General features: G+C 38.4%; 1 protein-coding gene across 2 annotated transcripts in view; it reads left to right on the top strand.

Annotated features, from left to right (window-relative positions):
• The window catches only part of EDIL3 (EGF like repeats and discoidin domains 3), a 593,234-nt gene that overhangs the window by 207,021 nt on the left and 359,995 nt on the right, over window positions 1-26,218 (top strand). Inside the window, exon 3 of one of the 2 annotated variants that reach the window (XM_045285334.1) lies at window positions 379-405. The exons of the other annotated variant lie outside the window; for it this stretch is intronic. Coding sequence (XP_045141269.1) covers window positions 379-405 — 27 coding nt within the window. The remainder of the gene's footprint in view (window positions 1-378; window positions 406-26,218) is intronic. 2 annotated transcript variants of the gene reach the window in all.

Consider the following 26,218-nt stretch of genomic DNA (forward strand, 5'->3'; position numbering starts at 1 on the left):
TTGCATATAAATTTTATGTTTACACTAGACTGCAGTCTTTTACCAATGTAGTAGCATTATGGGAACATTTTGAAATATTATGGGAATTATCAAAATGCTGTACAGACCTGAAGCAGCACCAGCTTTGGGAGCAATGGCCCCACAGACTTGCTTTACGCAGGATGGCCACAGCTCCACGTAACACAGAAGGGGCCAGCTGTGAGGTGCAGCAAGGTGAAGTCCAGTTTAAAAAAAAAAAAGATGTATGCCTTTACAAAAGTTAAAAGGCAAGGATTTATAGTTATGGTTTGGAATTTTTATCTTATGCTTAACCCCAATCTCTCTCTCTTTCTCTCTCCGTTCCCATCCCCTCCCTCCCTCCCCCACACTTCCTCACAGCATCAGATGAAGCGCCAACGTCAGCAGGTAAAGTTATGCCTTGAAGATTATTTCACTTTAATGAAACGCCCTTAAGGAGGGAGCGCTATTAAGTTTTCAAAGTGTATTTAGCAGATCTTAGCCAGAAAATTGGTGCAATTTTATTTGAATCCCTAAATTACCGTGTAAATGCCAAGTGCTAATGAAGGTTTTTGTATTGATTTGGAGAGGGGATACAAAATAAGTCATACCTGCATTGCTAAACATGGAAATGTTCCTACTTACTGAAGAGGGAGCATCCATTTGATAACTGCTTCCGTTCGCTGGAAGGTCCGTTGAAGCGCCTTAGCCTAAGGAGCCTGTTTTGTAGCACCTGAGCCTGATGATAGTTTCACTGAGCACCAGCTTCTCTAACTACTCAAGTCTTGTTTTCTTTCATCTGAGTTGAATATTATGTTCATGTATTTAAGCCTCTGATTTCATTGAGTATAATAAAGACTACATTTAATTAAATTCCTGTAATAATACCATGAGCGATACAAGAAAGTCCATCAAACTCGTGCATAATAAAAAGCTTGTGGAAAATCCCATTATATTTTAATTTCATTTTCACATGAACTTTTTAAATTCTCCGTAAATTCCTACATCCTATTATACACTGTTATTCACATTTTAATGCCACCTTAACAGACACTGTATTCCAAAATGAGAACAATTACCTGAAGAAGTATATATAAGCCAGTTGTATTGGTATTGCTCAAATAATTTTGGGAAATTCTCTTGTTCTTTTGAATTTACTTATTGGACTGCTGCATAAAGTATTTCTTTGTAGTATTACAGATAACTGTGCTACCCAGTGAATCAAACTTTATCTGAGAAATAAGCCCCTCAAACCAAATATTTGTTAGTATTAAGAATGTGTGTGCCAATGTGTTGGCACAGATGCCCATGATTTTGTGAATGAGTGTTTCTATGGATATGAATCATAGATACATTTGCAATATTGACACTAGCAGCCCTTATTTGACTATGTTATCTCCGTCATTTAGAAAATGTTGTAAACTTTGAGATTTGCTAGCCAGATAATGCATAAAAATTGGTTAGACAGATAGTCCTAGACAGATAACCCTAGCAGCAGCTAACAGCTAGATTCTACTGGGGGTAGGGAGTGGGGACCGACTGTGAAGGCGTATGTACAATATGCCCAAGGATGCATATATGTAAGTAACAGACCAAGAACGAAAGCCGAGTTTCCCTAGCAAAAGACTTATGGTTGCTCTCTTATAGCATACTCTGTGTTCTTATTTACTTACAGTGAAAGAATTTGGATTTCTTTCCATTGTTAAAGTCATAGGAGACTGATTCAAGTTATAGCTAATTTATAATCTCATATTTAATAGCCTTTGCATGATTTTATATATTATTTTAAATTACAGTATCTGATTGCTGTAGTACTTATTGACCTAGTAGACCTTTCTGAAAAGAATAACATGGTATATGAAAATACCCCCAAATGCTGCAACAACAACAAGAAAATCCCAAACAAACAAAACCCCTCAGTACCATTGAGTTCATGCAGATTCCGTGACCCTAGGGAACTGGGTAGAACTTCCCCTGTGGGTTTTTGAGACTGTAAATCTTGTTGTGAGTAGAAAGCCTCATCTTTCTCCCACCGAGCTACTGGTGGCTTTGAACTGATAACCTTTTGGGTAGCAGCCCAATGTATAACTAGTTATGCCAGCAGAGCTCCTTTAAATATATCTGAAAAGGCTAGATAAAACTGCCATGCTGAGACAGAACCCTATATTGTATATTTGCTTCCCGCCCCCCTCCCCATATTCTTCCTTAACTCAGGTTCTCCATCGCAGTAGCTCAAGCAAAAACTTTTAATGTAAAGTTTGAACTTATATTCCATAATTTGATCTGACCATATCCTATTAACTCCATCTGAAATGTATTTTCATGAGTTAACCTCTTCTTTTGTCCTCCCAATCATTTTACTGAGGGCTTGTACAGCTCTTATTGCAGTGCATACAAAGACCCATTGTGTCAAGCACACTTGTACATATGTTGCCATCAGCCTGTTCAAAACATTTTTTTTCTACTTGAGTCCTTGATATCAGCTCCTCATTTTTTCCCTGCCCCCACCCTCCTCCCTCATGAACCCTTGATAATTTATAAGTTATTATTATCATTTTTCATGTCTACACTGACTGGTGTCTCTCTTTCTGTTGTCCGTCCCCCTGGGAGGGTGTTATATGTAGATAATCATGATTGGTTCCTCTTTTCTCCCCCCACTTCCCATTCCCCTCCTGGTATCACTACTTACATTATTGGTCCTGAGGGGTTTATCTGTCCTGGATTCCCTGTGTTTCCAGCTCTTATCTGTACCAGTGCACATACTCTGGTCTAGCCAGATTTGTCAGGTAGAATTGGGGTCATGATAGTGGAGGGAGGAAGCATTAAAGAACTAGAGGAAAGTTTTATGTTTCATTGGTCCTATACTGCACCCTGATTGGCTCATCTCTTCCTTGTGACCCTTCTGAAAGCGGTTGTCCAGTTGTCTACAGATGGGCTTTGTGCCTCCACGCTGCCCTCCCCCTAATTCACATTGATATGATTTATTTTGTTTTCTTTTGGGTCTGATACCTGATCCCATTGACACCTCATGATCACGCAGGCAGGTATGCTTCTTCCATGTGGGCTTTGTTGCTTCTGAGCTAGATGGCTGCTTGCTTATCTTCAAGCCTTTAAGACCCCAGATGCTATATCTTTTGATAGCCCGGCACCATGGAGCTAACCTCTTCTTATCACCTCTGCCTCCTTCCTAGTCCATGGCACCATTTTATCACACCTGTGTTATTATTGTAATAGGTTGGTTTGCTGTTACCCTTACCCACTCTGTAGCCCATTTTCAACAGAACAGTCACAGTGATTGATTCTTTAACAATACTAGTTAGTTCCTGCTATTCTTACACTCCGGAGTCTTCGAGTACCTCTGCTTTAACCCTTCAATGATGGGAGCATTGGTGGTTCCATTGTAGTAATCTTGTTTTCCATGCAGGAGAGTTAGCTTTAATTCTTGGCCAGTGCACCCCTAGCTCAGCCACCATATATTTGTTGGTGGAGATGTGTGTGTAGCTATGATGCTGACCAGGTATTAGTGGGCCTTCCAGAATATTCAAGAAACCCTGTGATGGTCTACTTCTGAAAATCAGGTAATGCACATCTTGTGCATCCTAACAGTCCCATCCTGTTGTGCATAAAGTTGCCTTGATGTGGAGGGCCTACTCCATTACTGCTAATCATAGCAACAACGAACCAGCAATGGCACTCATCTAGCTCCGGCATGTTTAGGCCAGCAACTTCTCCAACCCTCTCTGACATTATTCCCTACGACTCCTACCTCTCCTTCATTTTCTATAAACAAAAATCAAACACACACCCCTGGTCATGTTCCAGTGTTAGCCAGGGCTTTGGACTCACAGACCTGCTGTGACATTTCTAGCAGGAATCTGGGTGAGTATTCCCTCAATGCCTTCACATTTTGGATGAAAAGATGTCATCCCGTAGCATCCTTCTCCATTCCTTCTATTAGAAAGCGTGCAGTGTTTATCTTGCCACGACCTGGGCTCTGCTTTATTTTGTTTTAGCAGTCTGCTTTTTAACTTATTTATGATTATTATCTCTGCCTGCAATAAAACATATGCATTGTTTGTCCCAGCTAAATATAAAAGACTCCTGTAGTACAATAGTTATAAGGTTAACAATTTGAACCCATCAGTGGCTGTGTGGCAGAAAGACCTGATGCTCTGTTCCTATCAACAAAAACCCTGTTGCTTCTGCTCTTGTGCCTGCCAATTGTAAGGGGCCTAAGATAAGCAAGACTGGATATAAACCCTTCAAAGCTGGGATTTCAGGAGTGGGGGAAGTGTCTATTTTATATATAATTGATTCTCTAGCTGCTAGAACAAGTGCCTGGTACTTGGTAGGTGCCTCATAAATTCATTATAGGATTGAAATCACGAATAAATTAAGCCATATTGATTTTCTGATGGTTTTAAGACATTGCTGGTTCAAAAGCATACACAATTCTTCCGGGTAAGATGATATGAAGAAAGGGTGATGATAGATATATTTCCCAATTTAAGTAATAAATAAATAAAGGAGTAACTATGAACCTAATAAGAATTGTAAAGATGCTTTAAATTCTTATGGAGTTGGCAGAGGAAAGAGACTTGTGATATTTTACTTTTGTTGCAGTAGACCAGAGTACTTTTGTTTAGTGAGTCTTCCCATAGGATGTCCTCACAATGTCAGTAATTTAGCAGCCATTGTTGGTAATTACTGAAAGGAAACCACCACAGTGGTTTCAAGAACCTCAGACATTACCTCAAACATCATCTACTGATGGGTATTGGTGGGTACATTGTGGAAAGGCAGGGCAGGGCCATGCACTGCATGCATTAGTGGGCCAAGCCTGCAATTCCTCTTGGCTTTATGCACTTGGAGTGCAAGAGTAATACATTCTTCATTACAATAACATCCTCATTAAGGAGGAGATCCTCAATGAGATGGATTGACACTGGAGTAAAAACACAGCAAGGATTGGGAAGATGTCACAGAAGCTGGTGATATTTCTTGCAGTTTAGACATAAGGGCATCAGAATTGGAGCCCATAGGACAGCAAACAACAAAGATAGATGATTCATTGCTCGTACAAGTAATTCTCTTTTCACAGTTAAATGGATGATAAATTTGTTTAAGTCCTTGACTGATGTATTTCAAAATCTAAAATGAAATGTGCTTAGAATATATGTGTATGTCTTCATGTATTTGTGGATCATAAATTAATTTTTTTTTCTGAATCAGATTCTTTAGTGCTAGAATGCTTTGAAATTTAGAGACATATTCCTTACCTACTTCATTTTTTTCTGCTTCTGTAGGTAGAAATCTAAATGAAAAAGAAACATTTTTTAAATGCAATTTAAATGTTTTAGCATTTCTTTTGTAAAAAACTTCATAGAGGTTCATGAAAAAATAATGAACAATCCAGTTTAAGTAAATAGGAAAAAATAATTTTAAACGCTACATATAGCCACTGTTGGTTGTATCGAAGCTTCACATGTTCTAAAGAGCATGATGATATCTGTAGAAGACCACAATGTTCTTTATTTCAACCCATGATTTCATATTTAAAACTACAGTGAACGAAAATGTGATATTACTAGGTTACCACCAGAAACAAAGCTAAAATAAGAATAATTAGAAAAGGGCTAGTGATTTTTAGCTTTCTCTTTCATCAAGAAATTACCCAAAATTCTAATCCATGCCAACCTGATACTTTTCCACCAGAATGCTCTGCATGTTGCCCGATTTTATATTTCTGAGGATTTACGGAGCAATAGAGGTTATCATATTTTTAAAAGTACCTTGCATTTCAGAATAATTTTACTCTAATGCTTCCTGGTTCTTGAGTGTATGAAGGCAGCAGTTGAGAAATTAAACTGTTGATTTATTGGAAACAAAAACTATGCTGAAAACGAGGAAGTCGTACCCCCTCCCCGCCAAACCAAAAACCTTACCTCACCGACATCTAGTCAGTGCTGATTCATAGTGACCCCTGTGGGCTTCTGCAACAGTAACTGTTGAGGGGAGTAGAAAGCCCAGCCTTGCTCCCATGGAGCTGCTGGATTTGTACTTCCAACCATGCGAATCACAGCCCACTGTGTAACCACTAGGCCACCAGGACGCCCTCCACACACAGGTACCCCTTCAACTTTCTTTCCTTCAACTCCATGAAACTGTGCTTGATTTTGAGGGCCCAGTCATACATATTCTAAGTCATACATGCTTTGCTCTTTCTCATTTCCAAACTTTAATTTGTGTTTGCCTGTCGTATTTCTGTATGAAATCACTCCACAGAGGTTTTTTTTATCCTAAATCAACTTAATCTAGAGCATGCACCTCTTTCTTTTGTATCACTAGAATCTACCCTTTCTTTCACTCCTTTTGATGTTAATATATCACCTGTCCACTCTAATCCATATTGACATTTCTTTTTCCAAAGTGCAATGTGCATGTAAGTTAGGAATGTTTTTCCTGGCAGGTCGCAGAAAATACCATGCCTGGGGAAGGGATCAGCTATCCATGAGCTCACAAGGTCTCTACTACTACTGTCTTCTAACTCCTCGTTCAGTTAGTGCAAATGAAAGGGTGGGTAGGCATTGGGAAGGCACCAGTTCCTATCCCTGGAAGGTTTGGGATTAACTACAGCTTTATTTCCTTGGGTCTGTTTCTTTTTTTGAAAGAAGAGTGGACTGAGGAGAGTAACTGTGACTCCTTCCTCTATTGAATCCCCAGCAATTCTGAAGACATAATCAGGGAACAATATGATTGAGTGATTGATCACCAAACCAAAGCAAACCTAACCAAACCCATTGCCTTCAAGTGGATTCTGCCTCATAGTGACCCTTCAGAACAAAGAGTAATTGCCCCTGTGGGTTTCTGAGACTTTAAATCTTTATGGGAGAAGACACTGTCACCTTTCTCCCAATAAATGACTGGTGGGTCTCTTGCTTTCTGATGGTCACACCAGGGTGCAAGCTGCCTTAGCCAGTTCCCTGCTGGCAAGGCTCACTTTCTGCAAGACATTCCTGAGGAGAAGCCACATGAACCTACCCCGATGCAGCCCTGGGTGCTGGAGCAGCTGTGTGGAGACCCCTGCCAGCACTGAGATGCTTACACACTCACTGATTTCCTCCTGCAGTAGGCATCATTGCGTCTGTTTTGTGAGATGGAGGCGGACTTTGTGGATTGGTGTTGGACATATGGGTCAATGGGTTAATGTTGGACTTGGGGGCTTGGGCAGCACTGGGTTGGGATGTTTTCTTGATGTGTACTTAACCTTTATATAAAACTCTCTCTTATACATGAGTTTCTGTGGATTTGTTTCTCTAAAGATCCCAGGCTAGCCCAGTAAGTAAATATGTGCTTGATCCAGAAGAATAAGTGTAATACTTATTCTTGAGTTTTTTATTGCATACATTACTTGACTAAATGCTATGTTTAAAATATAATAATGAAATACAAATGCATTTTTTACAAGTATAATGCCAGTAGATATTTTTAGAGCTCAAACAACACAATCCAATAAAGATGATGCTGGCCTTGGTTTCTCTGAAATCTTGCTTGTTCTAAGAAATGGGTTCTGGCTTTATAAAAATGAGATAGTAACTATTATAATGTAAATATTATTTTAGCTGTAGACATTCTTTAAAGAGCATTTGAAAATAGAAGCTGATCAGTTAAGCCACATTTTAAGCACTTCCTACTGCAGCTCCTTTTCATTTTAAAGAAGGTAAAGTGATACAGATTTCTTCCAAAATAGTTTAGCAGAATTTCACTTTTGTGTGATGCTATACATGCTTTCAAATTTTCATCCTGGATTCATTAATTTGTAAAACATAAAAAAGAAAAACAGAAGTTCTGATTTGGGGAAGCTAAAATATATTTATTTAATCCCATTTGCTTACCAAGAGGGATAGGGGTCTGAAGTTAATCTTCATCTTTTTGTCCTCACAATTATTCAATCAATGGCAGAGACTGTCATCTCCTTGTGGTTTATCTTTTTTTAGGCATAAAAAAAAAGTATTTATTTGAGTGGATTAGAATAATCCCCAATTCAAATTCATGTTGGAAGCAAGACTTTGCCTTATTATCATGACTACACCCAATCCCACACCCACTGCCTTTGAGTTCCTTGTGACTCATAGTGACACTGTGGAGTGCTTCTGCTCCTGTCCAGCAGACAGTGCAAAGACCTTTCTGAGGTGGAGCTGCTCATGACCTTGTGGCTAGCAGTCCAATGTCTCATCCGCGTTGCTGCCTTGGTTTCTTTGATATAGGAAAATGTAATCTATTGTTATTTTACATTTTGTTTGTTAATTTTAGCATGCAGATTTTATAAAGCTACTTTTTTTCCTTTCTTTCATTTTTTTTTCACACTGTGAGCATTTCCCTGGGAGGAGATATAGCACCATGAAAGATGCATTAGGATGTGCTTAGACACAGGTCTTCGTTCTTTCCAGGTGCAGGTAACAATAGCCAGATGTCTCACTGTGATGTGGAAGAGGCCCCTGGGAAATCATCGTGTGGAGTACCTTGAGGGATAGAGCAGAAAATACCAGTAGATTGCTGTGAAAAATGTGTCAAGAAAACATTTTAACGGAATTTCTTCCACTTTATTTACCAGTGAACAGGACACTCAATAAATAGTTGTTATTCTACTGCTGAGTGTTACAGCACTGCCAGCTTCTCTAGCTTGTGATTGATAGAAGTTGAGAACAGCCTGACTATTCACCATCTGTCATTAAAGAGCCAGGTCCTTCCAGTGGACACAGCTTCTTTATGAAATTTAAAATATTAGGGCTAACACACCATTTCACATTCCCCCTGTGAAAGGGATACAGTCTTTTAAAATGACAAATTGAACCTTGTTTTTATTGCTCTTAGGCAGATTACTGTTTGTTCTTACTTTGTTTACTCTTTTAAATTTTCAAGCCTATTTTGTGAATGGGGTTGCTATTTAAAATCCTTCCTAGCTGGGGGAAAAAAGTGAAACGCAGATAAGTACACACTCAGATAACTACTTAGACAGTTAGCATTTCTTATTGCCAAGGCTACTATAGGAAGCATGGTAGTTTAAAGTGATGTAAAAATTAATTTCTCTTTTAGGACATGTAGGTATTTATTGAAAGTTGACCTTGGGCCAATTAAGCTATGCTTATAAATGGATACAATAGAAAAGAGAAACATTTAAGTGCTATATTGAGACTGTTAATATGATGCTTCCAAGAAGAACAGAAGACTCTCTGAAGGACACTGGCTTAACGGTATTAAGGGCCCTGCTGAATTTCCATGTTAATTGGAACACAAACACAAAAGGAAAGAACAGATTGTGTGTAGACTTAGAGATGGGAAGTGATTGGATGATGGCTTACGCTGAATGGTCAGATTTTAAAATATAATTGAAAAAAAATGAAATCTTTGATTAAATAAAGAATAAAATGAACATGAAACTTGATCCCAAAACTATTTGATTACCAAGCTTCAGTGTTGTATTTTCCTACATTTGGATGAAAAGGAAGTGATTTCTGTCCCAATAATAAATGAGGTAGAAAATATTCAAGATCTCTTCATTATAATTCTATTGAATTCTGCATTGTTAGTTAAAAGGGATTTAAAACTAGCTGTGGATATTTCTCTAAGAAATATATAAAAGTGAATTTAGCTAACAAGGCTATAAAATGTGTAGGTTTGCTTCGAAAATGACTAACTCTCTAATGATGTCTTTTAAATACTTTTCATATTGCTCGTTATGAGGTTTATTCAATGGCATCCAATAGATGCTGTGAACATTTCCCCCGAAGGTATTGTCTGATGTTTTGCTTCCACTAGTTATTTTGGTATCAAAGTCATGAAAGAACAGAGTGTGTCAGTAGAACAAATAGGTAAATCAAAGCTATTTTTAAAGTACAACATTCAGTGCCTATAAGAATTATTGGTCATATCCAGGGAATTTAAAATGCTAAACAAAAAACAATAATAGCATTCCAAATATTTACCTTCCTTACTTAGATGGGTGCTTATTCCTGAGATTTTTAATGTGAGAACTGCTTTTTTTTTTCTCTTCAAGTACAGAGTACTTCAGTTTTGTATTGTAGCTGTGTGTGTGTGTGTGTGTGTGTGTGTGTGTGTGTTGGGGATGTGTGTATGTGTGTGTTTCTTTCTTGGAGAAATGCTCACTTTTTAATGAGTATTATCCTGGTAAAAAAAACCTAGAAATGTGATGAGCCTCTGACCTTAAGTTCTTAGCTGCCACTACTGAGAGTATAACACTTCAGTTACGTTATAGATTTTACAACAGCCACTCACCTATGTGAACTTTCAATTAAATTATTGAAGCGCATTCCAACTCAGGCTTTCCCTGAAGATCACTTTGAATAGTCATCCGATTCAGAGGTCCCCGTGCGTCTCATTAAGCATTGCGATCCCCCAAGACCACGTGCTGAAGGCTCACCGAAGTCAGTCCTGAGGTTCAGGTTTCTTTGGAGAGCTCTTTGTGGAATGAATTTACCTGTCTAACTTAGGCCTTTTAAGGCATTTCTTCAACAACTGTGGAGTCATCTTTCGTATAGGATTTTTTTTTAACTGGAGAGATAAAAATGTTTCCTTGTGATAATATTTACTTAATTCCCTGGATTTTCATTTGGGCGAACACTGAACACTGTCAAATAGCTCCACGAAATGTTTGCTTATATTCAGTGTTCTGAACGGGTGCTGCTGAGCCTTAGGTGGGTCATAGAGACCTCATGCACATCAGAGGGAGACACTATTTCTTTCTGGACCATCGAGCTATTCCTGAGCCCATTGTTAGAGCAACCACATCCATCCTTTCCGTTAAAAAAAATCCTCTTTTTCTATGATCTCTGTTTGTGCAAGTATGATCTCCCTCTCTAGGACAGGGCCCTCCTGAGAAAATGTCTGAAGTAAGTGAAATAATGCCTTTCTACCCTCCTTCTAAAGAACATTCCTGCTGTACTTCTCCCAAAAGAGTTTGGTTAATGTTTCTGGAAGTTAGTGGTATATTCAATATTCTTCTCCTATACCACAATTCAAATGTATCTGCTCTTCTTCAGGGTTTCTTATTCATAGCCTTGAATGTCCTCTTCTCTGTAATCACTCCCAGAACTCTCCTTTTCCTTCTATGGAACAAATCTGAATAGATCAATCTGTCTGTGCTACAATTTTTCTCATCTGGCAAATATAGAAACTATAATTGTTCCTAGAGATGATAAATGTTAAATATGCTTATGTGGGCTTTCCCCACCTCTTCTTTCTTCTCTGGAACACTGGTTTCCATGCTGAATTTTGAGCTTCCATTTTCAGACATCATTGAGATATGTTTAATGTGCAGTATAAAAAGATGAATACTCTTAAAATTTTCCTTCTGCCCTAATGGATTGACTCTCTCTCTGCACAGTGACCAAAGTAGTGAGATGCAAACTTGGCTAATGATTCATTGTTCTTATAACTTCTGTTAGAAATTACATGTTTTACCTTTTCTCACATTATTGGCCAAAGAAACTAGCACAAATATTACAAACGTGGAAATGATCGGGGCTGTCCAGTCCTGCCATGTGCCTATGGGGACTGTCATGTTTGTGAACCATCACAGTAACTATAATCTGACAATTCCCTGGACTTCCAAACTAGTGTCCTTGCCTAGGTTGACCTTCACTGTCTTTAAGTTCTTTACAGCAACTTTCCGTCACGATTGTATAATTGAAAGATTAAAAACAGAAATCTATCTACTTCTTTCCGTATCCAACACTCTATGTACTCTACTTTATTTGGTGTACATAAACTATGCTTCATCCTATTACAGTTGATAGAATCCTCTGTAGATGTCAGCAAATAATGGTATTGTTTTAATCTAATTTAAACTTTAAATGGAAGCATTCTATTCTCTTTTATAGTGATGACCTATAGTCTTATTAGCATTCCTCATTCATGGATATTTGAGTTATTTAAAATGTTCCATTCTTAGTTTATGTTCCCATTGTAGACAAAGTATTGAAGTAGTGTTGAAATAAGGACTGATGCATAATCTTACATTGTTAAATCACCCTTGCACAAATCAGAGATTTCCCCCAATATCAAGTAAAGTCTTTGAAAGCTGGAACTTGTGTAAGGCAGAACACGGTCAACAAAAGACAACTCCAAGGTTTTCCACAAAAGTGAGTGATAGAACAGTGGTAAGACTGCACCATATCAATGGCAAAAAACACATGGGAGCCAGGAAAGCCAGACAATCTTGTCAAGTGCTGGCTCTAACAGGTTGTCCCTGTACTGATTTTAATGATTTACACAATCAAGAGCAAAAGTATAACAGGGAAAGTTTGGAGCATTGAGGACAACTTCCAAGAACATTCTTGCCTACATTATTTACATATTTTCTGACCCAAAAGAATAGATGGAGTCCCCCAGCATGGTGACATGGATTACCATGCATACAGAGAACATTTAGGTTGTAATCTCTCTTCACATAATTGTATAATTGATAGTATATTTTCCATGGAGCTGTTCCTTGAATATCCAGAGACTATAGTTTTGTTTTGTTCATTCATTTTTACCAAACTAGAAATATCCTATGAAAAATATGCGTAGGTGCATTACCTTTTTTTAAAAAAAGTCATTCTACTGGGGGCTCATCCAACTCTAGGTGCATTATCTTAATAGCAAATACTTGCCTGCAAGCTTATTTATCAGCATATTTGTAAGAAACCGAGTGACTGGCCTCCTTTCTTTCCCTTGGAGCAGCTCCCAGTCACAGGAAGAACTGCTTCATGAGCCAGCTGCTTAACTGCTTTCTCCACCAGGCCCAAGGGCCATATCTGAGGGAATGAGAATGTGGAGCTCATATGATTTCTTTAAGAAATAAAGAACAAGAAATTTTATTTTATCATTATCTAAACAATACATTATATTAAAATATTATAGAATATTCAATTCTATGCTGCCTCATGCATGAATAGCATCAGCTTAATTGTATTAGTATAAAACTAAGTATACTATATGCATACAATTATTTGAACTTGATATAATTTTTTTAGGCTTTCATGTGAAGATAGAGTATAGCAGACATTTTTGAAACCTTCGCATATAATCACCCCTCATGATGTGATCTGATGTGCCCTGCCCACACTTGTCAGGGTTTAGGGTGGGATGTAAGAGCCTTAATCATTTCACATTCCTGACCATATGTAGGAGAGTTTCCCTGTCATGTGTCTTATAGCACTGCTTATCCTACAAGGGATAAAAGAAGGGAGACCTGTGCAGAAAAGGAAGTACCTGACTACCACCAAGAGAGAAGGCCTGACAGCCGTGTGTGTTCTTTGTCCCTGAAGCCCCTGCACGGAGACTCTCCTATAGACCAAGGGGGGTAATGATGCTGAGGAATGCTTGGCGCACAGATATTGAAACGATACAAAAACCATCTTCCAGAGACCACTGAGAATTAAGAGACTTCCACTAGAGCTGACACATGCCTTCTAACTGTGTGAGCGAAATTGTGTGTGTGTGTGTGTGTGTGTGTGTGTGAACCATGTTGACTTTTGGTCTTTAAGTTGTCTTAGCACTTTGGTACCAGAAGCGTCCTGCCGCTCTCACATACACCTAACATGGGGAAGCATTTTTGAAAATGGTTAATAGGTATCGGCTGGAAGATTTTGAAGATGCATAGTAATAAAAGTAAAAAATTTGCTTGAAGAAACTGTTGGTGGAACTAAGGATATAAAAGACAATTCTGGTGAGCGTTCTCAAGGAAGTGAAGAGGCTTGTAACATCAGAGACAGCACCTACAGCAAGAAAGAACAGCAGTGAAAGGATGCCGGGAAACCCAGGAGGCAGACACTAGAGGGTGCGAGGACGGAAACACAGAGTAAGAAAGTTGCATATTTTCTGGCTGCAGTGTCTCTGGGCACTTCTCAGTGGAGCTAGTCTTGTTGGTCCATGGAGTGAGAGAGCTGGGCGCCTTCATGTAGAGGTTTACTGTTGGAGCGGAATGCGCCCAAGGGCTTAGGAGTATAGCTAAAGAGCTCTGTAACATTTGCTTGAGAAATGCAGTGACTGAGACAGTCTGCGAAGCCCGAGGTTTCAAGGAGCCAGGGCACCCAGGAACAAGGAGCACAGCTGGAGAGAAAATGAGCATGGGAAACAGAGCTGCCTCCTGGACATGGGTACGGCCATGGCTTCTGGAGAGTCAGCGGGAGGACCCATGGTCTCCTAGCTTTCAAATAGATCATTACCAGCTCAGCTCACGACTTGGGGTTACTGTTCACAAGTGCCAAGGGGATGTGCTGCTCACACCAATGGTTAGGTAGCCATGTACCAAGGAGAGAAGAAAAACATTGCAGCCAATTGGCCACCCAGTTGCACTACAAGAAGGGGCCTGCCCAAAGCTAAGAGAGAAGAATTGTCATCATAGTAATCATAGAGGGCAAAACTGAAGTGCAAGGCAAGGGCTTCTATTAGAATCCAGAAAGTACGGCTCCATTGGAAGGTCTTGAAGAGAAGGCCACATGGTCTCAGAGAGTGGAGGATCATTGAGAGCTAATGTAAATTGTTTTGCTAAGATTTTTACTTGCTGCCCAAGAAATTCTAGTTACTACAACCATTATTCAAATGTTTGTGCCAATGAACAAAACTGGTAGTGAGGAAAAAAATAAGAATTTTATAAATGATTCAGCCTGGCATTCAGCAAACAATCAATATGCATTAATAATTCAGTCACCTTAGTGGTGGGTGAAATGGAAAAGTTAGGAACAAAGAAGAAAGAACAGTAGTCAGAAAATAGGTCCTTGGTGATAGGCATAAAGCTGGGACTCTCTTGACAGAATTTTGCAAGACAAACCACTATTTCATTGTAAATACCTTATTTTAATCACATAAACAGTGAATATACACATGGATCTCACCAGAGGAACTACACAAAAATGCACAAAAAACAAAATATGACCTTGAATATATCCCAGCTGAATTTAGAGAACACAACAAGAATATACTAATGCATTGAACACTAATGATTGAAGACGGAGGGAGTTGTGTGTCAAATGACATCATACATGAAGAAAGCATTAAAAAGCCAGAGAAGAGAAACCGATCAAAGTGAGCATCAAAAGAGATTCTGAAACTTGCCCTTGGCTGTATTGTAGCAAAAGCAAACAGAAGAAATGAAGAACTACAAGGGCTTGATAGAAAAGTTCACAGGACAGCTCAAGAAAATAAAATAAAGTAGGTAATTAAACGTGTAAATATATAGAGTTACAAACCCCAAAAGGAAGAACAGGCTCACCACATGTCAAGCTGAAAGACATGAAGAAAAGATTCAAGATCTGAGTTGAAATATTGAAGGGGTCTATGAACAAAATAATGAATGATACATGAAAAATTTTGGGGAATAAAATGGAAAAAACACAAAGAGGCATTGTGTCAAAAAGAGTTTGTCTATCTTCATTCATTAATGGTGCTGAAGGAAGAGGTCCAAGCTAGACTGAAGGCATTAGTTAAAAGCAAAGCTCCAGGAATTGATGAAATACCAATGGAAAGGTTTCAGTAAACAGTGAAGTACTGGAAGCACACACTCGTCTATGCTAAGGAATTTGAAGACAGCAACCTAACCAACCAGCTGGAAGCGATCCATACCTGTGTCCCTTAAACAGCTTGTGAGAATTTTTGAACAATATCATTAATCTGACATGCATGTAAAAGTTTGCTGAAGAAAATTCAAAAATGGTTGTAACAGTGCATTGACAGAGAGCTTCCAGAAATTCAAAATGAATTCTGGAAGGGAAATGGAACAGGGGATATAATTGCTAACATAAAATGAATTTCTGGCCGATAGCAGAGCATAGCAGACAGATGTTTGTATTTTCCTGACTGTTTAAAGGCTTTCAACTCTGTGCATCATAGCAAACTATGAATAATATTGCAAAGAATAGGGATTCTAGCATACTTATTTTTTTTTGAAGATGGAGACTTTGGAATAGAAAGAGATATTTCTGTTTTAAAAATCAGGAAAGAAAAAAAAATCAGGAAAGCCATGCATTAAGATTGTATATTTTCCCAATTTGTATGCATTTACTCAATTTGTATGATGAGAAAATAATTCAAGAAGCTGAACTATATGAAGAAAAATATCAGACTTGGTGGAAGGCTTATTAATAACCTGTGATGTATAGATGACACATCTTTGCTTACTGAAGTCAATGAAAACATGAATCATTGCTGGTAAAAGTCAAAAACTGCAACTTTCAGTGTAAAGAAAACCAAAATACTCGACATTTGGCCAACATGCATCATGATAACTGGAGAAAAAAAAAAGTTATCAAGGATTCTGTTTTACTTAAATCTATAATCCTAACTCATGGAAGCAGAGCCAAGAAAATTAAAAGATGTACTACATTGGGCAAATCCATTGCACGAGACCTCTATAAAGTCAACGAGATCCAAGGTGTTACTTGAAAGACTAAGTTGTGCCTGTCTCAAGCCATAGTGCCCTCAATTACCTCATACATGCACTATCCGCAAGTCATTTCTGACTCACAGTGACCCTGTAGGGCAGGCTAAACCAGCCCTGGTGGGTTTCCAAGACTAAGTTTTTATGGAAGTAGAATGCATAGTCTTTCTCTATTGTCTTTGTCCCATGAATAAAGAACATCACATGGAATTTATGCCGTGGAATCATGGTGCTGGCAAAGAATAGTGAAAGTACCATGGATGCCAAAAGAACAATCAGATCTCTCTTGGAAGAACTACAGCTAGAATATGGCCTAAAAGTTCGCATAGTCAGACGATGTGTTATGTGCTTTGGGCACAAGAAGGCTTTCATGCTTGATAAAGTGGAAGACCAGGGAAACCGAGGAAGATTCTAAATGAGATGGATTGGCACAGAGACTGCAACAACGAGCTCAAATATAACCACTGTTAGGCTGGCACATTGACATTCTGTTGTACATACAGTCAATCTTAGTCTATGGCACCGAACAACAACTTGGAGCCCATTATACCGTCTTTGTGCCTTTTCACATCACTGTTCTTTGGGAACAGATCACTGTGTTTGAGATCCATAGATAAAGAAGAAATTTGCCTCAAAATGGAATTTGGACTTTTGGTTAATTCAAGACTTTTGAATTGATGTGATATGGTGGAAATATTTTGCACATCACAGAGACATCAATTTTGGGAGGATAAACTTTTCATATGCATGGAAGTGTGTTCCTCAGATATATGTCAACATGGCTGCACCCTGATTCTTGCTGGATTGGCAGTTATCCTTTGATAGGAATATCCCCTCTAATGTGATCTGATGTAGTTAGCCCATCAGCTGTAATGGTGGAATGCAACTCTCTTATTGGGTCACAGACTAAATGAGATGCAAAGTGAGTTTCCCTGTTGTGTGGCCAGCATCACCTTTTATCGAACAAAAGATAAAAGAGGAGGGAAACAAGTAGAAGAAGGACCTGACTACCACAAAGCAAGAAGAGCGGGAAGTAGAGCACCTTCTTTGGCCTCAAGGTCCCTGTGTTGAGAAACTCCTAGACTTATGTGAACTTTGATGCTAAGACACATGGAGATTTCCAAGGAATGAACAGCCCACAGATATTGAAAAGCGACAAGAATATTTCTCTAAAGTTCTCTAGAGCTGATACCCTGAATTTAGACCCCTACACTCCTAAATTTAGAGAGAATAGATTTCTCTTTATTAAAGTTGTCCACTTTTATGATTTCTGTTCTAATTGCCCTGAATAACTAAGGCAATAAGTCTGATTAGTCCCTGAGAAATTTTCACTCGTTAGATGGATTAAATATTATTCTACCTTTTTCTAGAATCATTTTATAAATTCATCTTTAAATTCACATAGACATCTTACAATATTTATAATTCATATACTAAGTAAATCCATTCATGAAAACAAATCCCTTAATATAATTCTAATTACAGCCACCTGGGTTCCCCTAATTCCTCAGCCTTCAGGAGCATTTGCAGCACTATATGTGTGCAGCAATCTATCTGCTTGGGAAAGGCTCCCCCGCCCCACCCCACCCCCGCCCCAATCATTAAATACTACTTGCTTTGGTGCTGCTAAGCTTGACTGTCAGTCCTTATTCATTTTATAGAAAGTCCCAGGGTGACTTTGCAGGCTCATGCTTTCCTTCAGATGCCACTGCTAACAGGGCTCTGGACTCAGCTGAAATGTGAAGTTAAGAAGCCTTGTTCCCTTTTACTGCCCATCACTACACTCTATTCAATCACATTGATAGAAAAGCTGTATATTTCTAAGACCTTATTGATTAATTGAGGTTACCTAGAGGAAATAACAATTATGAATAAATAAAAAAGTAAACTTATAGTTTATTTGATGATATTTGATGGTTCCACAAATCCAGACGTAAGGGAACCATGTTAAACTCTACGTATTTTCTCTCCTTATTGACACACCTTTTCAAGCCTTAGTCGTTTACCTCAATGTTCATGTTTTTCTTTCTAGCTCTGAAATCTGCCCCATGTTTAATCCTTTAGTTATAAATATTCTGCTTTCCCATAATGAGAGGGCTCTATCTGAGTATAAGAGATGAATATAAGAAAGCATAAGAAAGCCTTGTTAGCCAAATTTCACCTATCTTGAAAGTGTTCACTTTCGGCTAGATCACATTTTGTGATTGTTTTTCTTCCCTTCCCTGATATTTGAATTTTCATGACATGCAGTATTAGAACTTTGCCACATCCTCTTTATAAAAGGATTTAGATGGGGAAGGTGATTGCTTTTCTGCTTAGGTGAGAAGAAAAGGAAACCGAGCCAAAGCACACATTCATAGTCCTTACATTATAATAAAATTACTTCGTATAAGTGATGCCCTCACTTCTAGCATTGGCTCGTGTGATGGAGATGAGGCCTGAAACCAGTTCAAAAATTTTAATTAGAGTCTGCTACTGTTTTCTAAATATAAAAGCCTCTTACAAACTGAAAACTCACTACCTGTCCACAAAGAATAAAGACTCCTTCAGAAGCACAATCAGTAACATTTGCAATATCCCTCTTCCACAGAAGCCTGAGCCTTCCTATTGTTTAGGACGCTCTTGAGGATCTTCATAGCCACATACTTCCAATCAATCTCAGCACCATGATATCCGTATTCACTACTAACACTGAAGCCTTTCTGCATAGTGATCTTACCACTTGTCCACAGTCTCATGTAGCTAAGCTTTCTCTTATCTAATGCAAATTTCTGGTCACCTTGTCCTTAAAATTGAAGAATCCATTTCCATGGACTACACTTCTGTTACATGCTCAGCATCTTCCCTGAAATCTCCATAGTCTTGGTTCAATATTTCTAACAGTATGATCGTTATGGGGAATAAGTATTAGATGATTCTAGGTGATGCAAAGTAGGCATTAATAATCTCAAATGATATAGTAAGAAAAAAATTTCAACTAGGACTGTGTAGACCCAAAGTATTTCATCATACCATCTTTTGAATAGAACCAAAAATATTGTATGATTTAATATAAAAAGGTGTATTCCAAGTTTATAGACTTTCTCCATATTACTGAATCTGTAACTTGAAAATTTACTGAATCTGTAAGTTGAATATGTACTGAATCTATAACTTCTCAAATCATATGAGAAATCATACTACATTAAAAAGAGCACACTCTCAGGGTGGAGAAAGACTTATGAGCAACCTGAAATATACAGATGACACAACCTGCCTGGCTCCAAACAAAATGAATGTGAAGCACTCACTGATGAAAATAAAAGAAGATAGCCTTCATAGAGAAAACAAAAATTTTCACAACTCAGTCAGTAAGTTACACCATAATAAAGGAAGAAAAGGTGCTAAAGATTTATCTTTACTCTAATCCATAATCAATACCTATGGAAGCCACAGTCAAATCAAACAATGCATTGCACTGGGCAAATCTGGTGCAAGCGAATACTTTAAAGTGTTAAAAATCAAACCTGTTACTTTAACGATTAAGTTGTGCCTGACACAATGTATAGTATTTTCAATTGCTTCATATGCATGTGAAAAGATGGGCAGTGAATGATGAAAGAAGACTGAAGAATGAATGCATTTGAAGTATGGTGTTAGTGAAGAATATTAAACATACTATGGACTGTCCGAAGAACATACAGACCCTTTTTTGGAAAATTACAGTCAGAATGCACCTTTGAAGTGAGGTTGGCAAGGCTTTCTCTCATGTATTTGGGACATCTCATCTGGAGAGACCAGTATTTGAAACAGGACATGATGTGTAGTAAAGAAGAAGGGAGAAAAAACGGAAGAAAAACACACAGCTACTCAGTCAATTCTTATTCATAGCAACCCTAGAGAATGGGGTTCTCTGCCCCTGTGGGTTTCAGACTTTATTTATGATAGTAGCAAGTCTCCTTTTTCTCCCTTAGAGCAGCTGCTGATCTTGTGGTGACTAGCCCAAATTGTAACCATCACAAACAGAAGAGCTTCAACAAGATAGATTGATATAGTGGCTACAACCACGGCCTCAAACATAGCAAGCATTGCATGGCTGGAACAGGACTAGTAGAGTTGCCATCTGTTCTATATAGAGTTGATAGGAGAATTTACTCCCTGGCACCTAACAAAAGCAACACAATATAGTATCAGGAACGTATCCATTGTGATTACATATCCACTGATGTTTCCTGGCTTTATAGCCGTGCACGTTTTAGAGTCAGTGTTTCCTGTGAGTTGGATGCAGGGTGACCACACAAGTGCATATATGTCCATAAGCAGATAGACAAAGGTAGAAATGGCATCCTCTTATGAAAGTTGAGTCTCGACATGCAGACATATCTGAATCAAAGATTGCCCTTTTCGGCTCAGTGTGAGTTTAAGGTGGGTTCTGGGGAAGTGCTAAGTTTCTCCTCTCAAAAATTCTCACTCTACCCTCTAGCACATTTATCAAAGAGAATGTAGAAGCTTTCAAGTTTTAAGCTGTAAAGCATGATCAAAATTATTTTCCTGAACAAGATTAAAACAAGTGTCATATAATGTTTATCATAATCATAGGGAATGAGGTGCTCAGTTTCTATTCATAGAATGTTTAATTTTTATCTACGTGGTTACTATTGGATGCCTAAATTTAAGATAAATTTACTACTTGTAAATTTTGCTTTAGATTTCCTCTCATCCTGCCATTCTAAATACTGTGGCCCCTGTGCAGTTATATAATGAAATTGTGTAGCTATATATTCACAACTAATTTTTTGAGCACAGCAACATAAACGATCATAAATTTATTTGTTTTATTGTGTGTGGACTACACTAATTGTAATAATAAAGCATCCCCAAAGTCTTGCTGGGACAATAACACTAAAAGCTATACTCCATATAGGTCAAATGTCAGGCTCATAATCAGTCGGTTTGAATAATTTACCAGTTAATACGACATACATTTGCACTGTATACACTGATCTTAAAGAATGATAGTTCAGATCTATTATGTTTACAAAGGAAGACAGAAAAAGAACTGGTGTGTTTATATGGTGACATTGGCAAATGACATTGAACATATTGTGGGTGACTAGAAGAGTGACCCTACTCTTCTTGGGAGAAACAAAGTCAGATTGTTCCATTTGCAAGGATGAAAGGACCGTGGCACTTCATCTTGTGCATGTTATCAACATGAAACAATTACTAGAAATTGACATGATTTTTCAAAAAGTAGAGAGTCAGTTAAATGCAAGAATCCCTCCATGAGATGGATTGGCACAATGGCTCTAGCAAGGTGCTCATCATACCTACTAACAATTGTAACGGTAGCCCAGCACCAGCAATATTTTGTTCTAGTATACATACAAGCCATCAGGAATTGGAGTAAACACAATAGCAACTAACAGCTGCCTTATCAATATTTAAATATCATGGTGGTGTCAATGGCTTATTTAATAAATGTATCTAATGCATTCCTTTATTGACCAAGGGCTTCTCTTCTGCATGTAATTTCTTGGTGCTATATTCCATCTATCACATTTCATCTAATGACTGGAAATAAGAGTGTAGACAGCAGAAATAACTTGAGGCATCTTGTACTGAAGATGTGTAGCTCAGCTTTTTTGTCCATCCAGGTGACAACATCCTGGTCACGTTAATAAGATACTTCATTTGGATCATGAAAGCACTAAAAATATTAAATCACAGTGCAGTCAAACCTGGATTACTGCCACTTCTTTTTAATGACCATATGACTATATTCTGCATCGTATTAGATGCAGTTTCATAGTCCAAATATCATGATATTAAAGCCTAATACTTATTTTTTATTGTTATTTTGATCAAATGGAAGAGGGCTTACACTGCTAATAACTTTTGGAAAGGAAGCCTTGACATTTTATGAAGTATAGTCAATTTTTAACAATATTCACCACAAAATTGTCTGTAGGAATGATTTCTTTTATGGGAACTACAGTGATTACCATAGCTTCATCTAAAATTGGCTCATATACATTCATGTGATTAATGTAATATAGACTTTGCAAATTTAAATGCACAGGACTGGAAAAGTAGAAATAAAGGTTTTTATAGTATTGCAAATCTGTGCTGCATACATTTAATATGTCTTTCCATGTTAGAAAAGGAACTGTTTTTAACTGCTCTAACTTTTTAATTGGGCTTGCAATCAAAATAAGTTGTTAGCCATGTTAAGTGTTTTTCCAAATTTTCAAGCATTTAGCTCATTTTCATGTCACCTAAGGATACAGGCAAGTACTTCACAGAAAGAATGATGCCGTTTTCTCAATATGATTTTAAAAAGCGTCTGTCCACATTTTGATTGTCCCTCTGGGCAAATTGTTGTACAGACTTGCTCATCTGAAAGTCAAGCTTTCTACTGGGTCCTCTCATTAGGGTGGTTTCCTGGGAAAGAGTTCAACTCTGCAGTGAAGAGAAATGCTCTAATGTTTGGAAAATGAGTGCAACATGGAGAGGAGCAAGAGGAAAACAAAACAAAGCAAAATGGTGTTGCACCAGTGTTGTTGTGAAGTGCCTGTGAGCCCGCTCCACTGTTAGTCACCCTACACACAAGAGAGCAAAACACCGCCCGGCCCCGCACCGTCCTCACAATTGTGCTGTGCGTGAAACCGCTGCTGCAGCCACGGTGTAGATTCTTGTCATTGAGGGCCTTCCTTTTCCTTGCTGACCCTGTGCGTTACCAACGTAATGTCTTTCTCCAGAAAGCGTCGCTCCTGATATCACGCACGCCCCATGTATATGAGACAAAGTCTTGCCATCCCCATCCCTAAGAAGATTTTTCTTTCTTTAATCACTTTATCAGAGGCTCTTTCAGCTCTTATAATATTCCATACATCAATTGTATCAAACATATTTGTACATATGTTGCCATCATCATTTTCTAAACAATTGCTTCCTGTTTGAGCCCTTGGTATCAGCTCCTCTTTTTTTCGCTCCCCCACCTCCAACCCTCATGACCCCTTGATAAATTATAAATTATTATTATTTTCATATCTTACACCAACCGCTGTCTCCCTTCACCCACGTTTCTGTTGTTTGTCCCCCTGGTGAGACATACATAGCTTTGCTTCTCTAGGGACCCAACCTAACATACCCTGCTTCCCAAATTTTAAAACACATCTTAAGTCCTTAAGTATATTTTAAGTTTTAGATTGCTTCCTTTTTGATTCTCCAATCCCAGACCACATTCTAGTCTACATATACTCAAAATAGAAAAGAATATTATATTTACCTAAAGAACATTTTTATCCTGGCATGACTATCTTGTCACTTTCAAGAACACACATACAACTTTTAATATATTTTTAATTTCCAAATTGACGACTCAAGCATACATTTGGTAAAAATTGTTTAAGAATTCGGAAAGCTTTTGCCACCTGAATGGGCTGCTATGGTTTCCCTACTGGTGGAAAGAAACTATGAGTATGATCAGTCCTTATTTTCTTTGCCATTGTTTTTATAGTGACGAGGTAGTGTTTTGAAGGCCATGGGCCACTGTCTACTGCTATAATGTTTCTGCTGATCATCCAGGTCCATGGTCAGACTATAATTTGTTTTTGATATTGCTTTTTAAACCATTTTATTGGGGGCTTGTACAACTCTTATCACAATCCATACACCCATCCAGTGTATCGAACACATTTTTACATTTGTTGCCCTCATCATTCTCAAAACATTTGCTTTCTACTTGAATCCTCGGTATCAGCTCCTCATTTCCCTCTCCCTCCCCGACCCCCCTTTCCTCATGAAACCTTGATTTCTAAGGAGTATTTTGTCTGTACTTGTTCCAACACAGATATGTTTGTCCTTCAGGCAGTCCACAGTGCTTTCAGTGTGCTTTACTAGTGCCTTATGTAATGCCCAACTTTCCCCTCCATATGAAGCCCTTGGAAAGATAGGGTTTTCAAGACACCGTAGCAGGTTGCCTCAACTTTGCCCTGAAGAGTGGGTTTGAGCCATTGACCTTGTGGTTGTCAGTTCGGTGTTTACCTAACAGCATCCATGGTTCCTTGAATGGATATTAGGATATTGCCAATCAAATCCGCTGGAACAGAGTCAATTCCAACTCATGGCATATGTTTCCTCAGTATTCTCTTTCATCTCTCTATTTCTGCCTCTGTCTCTCTCTGTCTCTGTCTCTCTCTCTCTATATATATATATAGATATATATGTGTGTGTGTATGTATATGTATGTACATATACATATAAGGACATATATGTATATGTGTACATACATATATTCCATTTTGGTCAAATATCACCATTTTGTTAGAAGGTGAAAGTGGATCCCTAGATAAGCAAAATAATCAACCAGAATGACTCTTGATATACTATAATTTCACACAAAGGACAGCATTTGTTAAAGTTTAACGACAGCACAGTCAGCAGACAAAGTTGTATACATCTTTTGTGCATGTGGTAGCAGCATGCTGGAAGGGATAGGAAGGCACCCTAGTATGACAGTGCTTAAGTATTGAGCTGCTCATAGAAAGGCTGGCAGTTCAAATTTACCAGTTGTTCTCAGGAAGAGAAATATGGCAATCTGCTTCTGTAAGATGACAGTCTTGAAAACCCTATGGCACAGTCTACTCTGACCTATAGGGTTACTGTGCCTTGATGGCAATAAGTTTGTTCGCAAAATATATAGGAGGGATTGCTAGGTTAAGGACTTGCCTGCTCTGTGCACCTGATGCATCCTCTGTAATAACGTGCAAAATCTTCCTCATGATCTTCCCTTTCAGAGCTGGCCCTCTTAAAGTGAATGGCACAAACATTTGTCCATTGCACAGTTGTCTCGAAGTGAGTTAGAGTTGAGCGACAAACAGAAAGGTCAGCAGTTTGAAACCACCAGGCTCCCTACTACCCTAGAGATGTACCGACTGGGAACCCGCCACAGCAACTCTCCTCAGTCTCACAGGAGTCAACCTGACGGCCGCTCATGAATGACGTGAAGTCTGAAACTTCACAGTTCTTTTTGAGGATTCGCCCTCATCTCTGTCCACTTCTCTCCATGTTGCCAATCCCAAGATTTTAGTCCAGGTGACCTATCGCAGTTTACTTGGAATAGGTCTACTTGTATCTATATTGGTTCTCAGAAACATTTTCTCCATATGGTACCAAAAGCAGAATAATCATGTTTAAAATGAAAACCTGGTCCCATTATTCTATTTTTAAACTTATCCATAGGCTGTCCTTTCTTTCCTTACTCTGTTTACCTACCGATCTCTGCCTGCTCCCAGACCCCTGCCCATTCTTGCGCGTCCACCTTTTACACAATATCTGCAGAAAATACTCATCTTCTTTGACACAGTTCTTATGGGCTTTTCAACTCCTAACTTAAGTGTCACATTTTTTTCAGGCAGTCTCCTACTATAATCTCTTTCAAAGCACAGTGATTCTTTCATGAAACTAAACAATTCAACCCGTACATTTGTTCATGTGATCAATTTATTAGTATCAGTCCTCTACTAGCTGAAAACACAAAAGAGATCAAATGTATCACTTACCACTATAATCCTCGTTTAATGACACTGTATCTGATACGCATCAGGAGCTCTACCTATGCACTGAGTAAGTGACTCAGTGAATGGAACAAAATATGCAATAACTAGATATAGACATGATGTTGAGAGGTTAAAGTATAATGGACAATAAAGAGTGGCTACATGATATGAAATGTAGTGTAGACTTAGAATGCAAAAGCAATTTGGAAGAGACAATTGGGTAAAGAAAGGTAGTATG

This window comes from Echinops telfairi, unplaced genomic scaffold, assembly GCF_000313985.2.
Source record: "Echinops telfairi isolate 266 unplaced genomic scaffold, ASM31398v2 ScPeMD7_7469;HRSCAF=8507_1, whole genome shotgun sequence".
Lineage (NCBI taxonomy): Eukaryota > Metazoa > Chordata > Mammalia > Afrosoricida > Tenrecidae > Echinops > Echinops telfairi.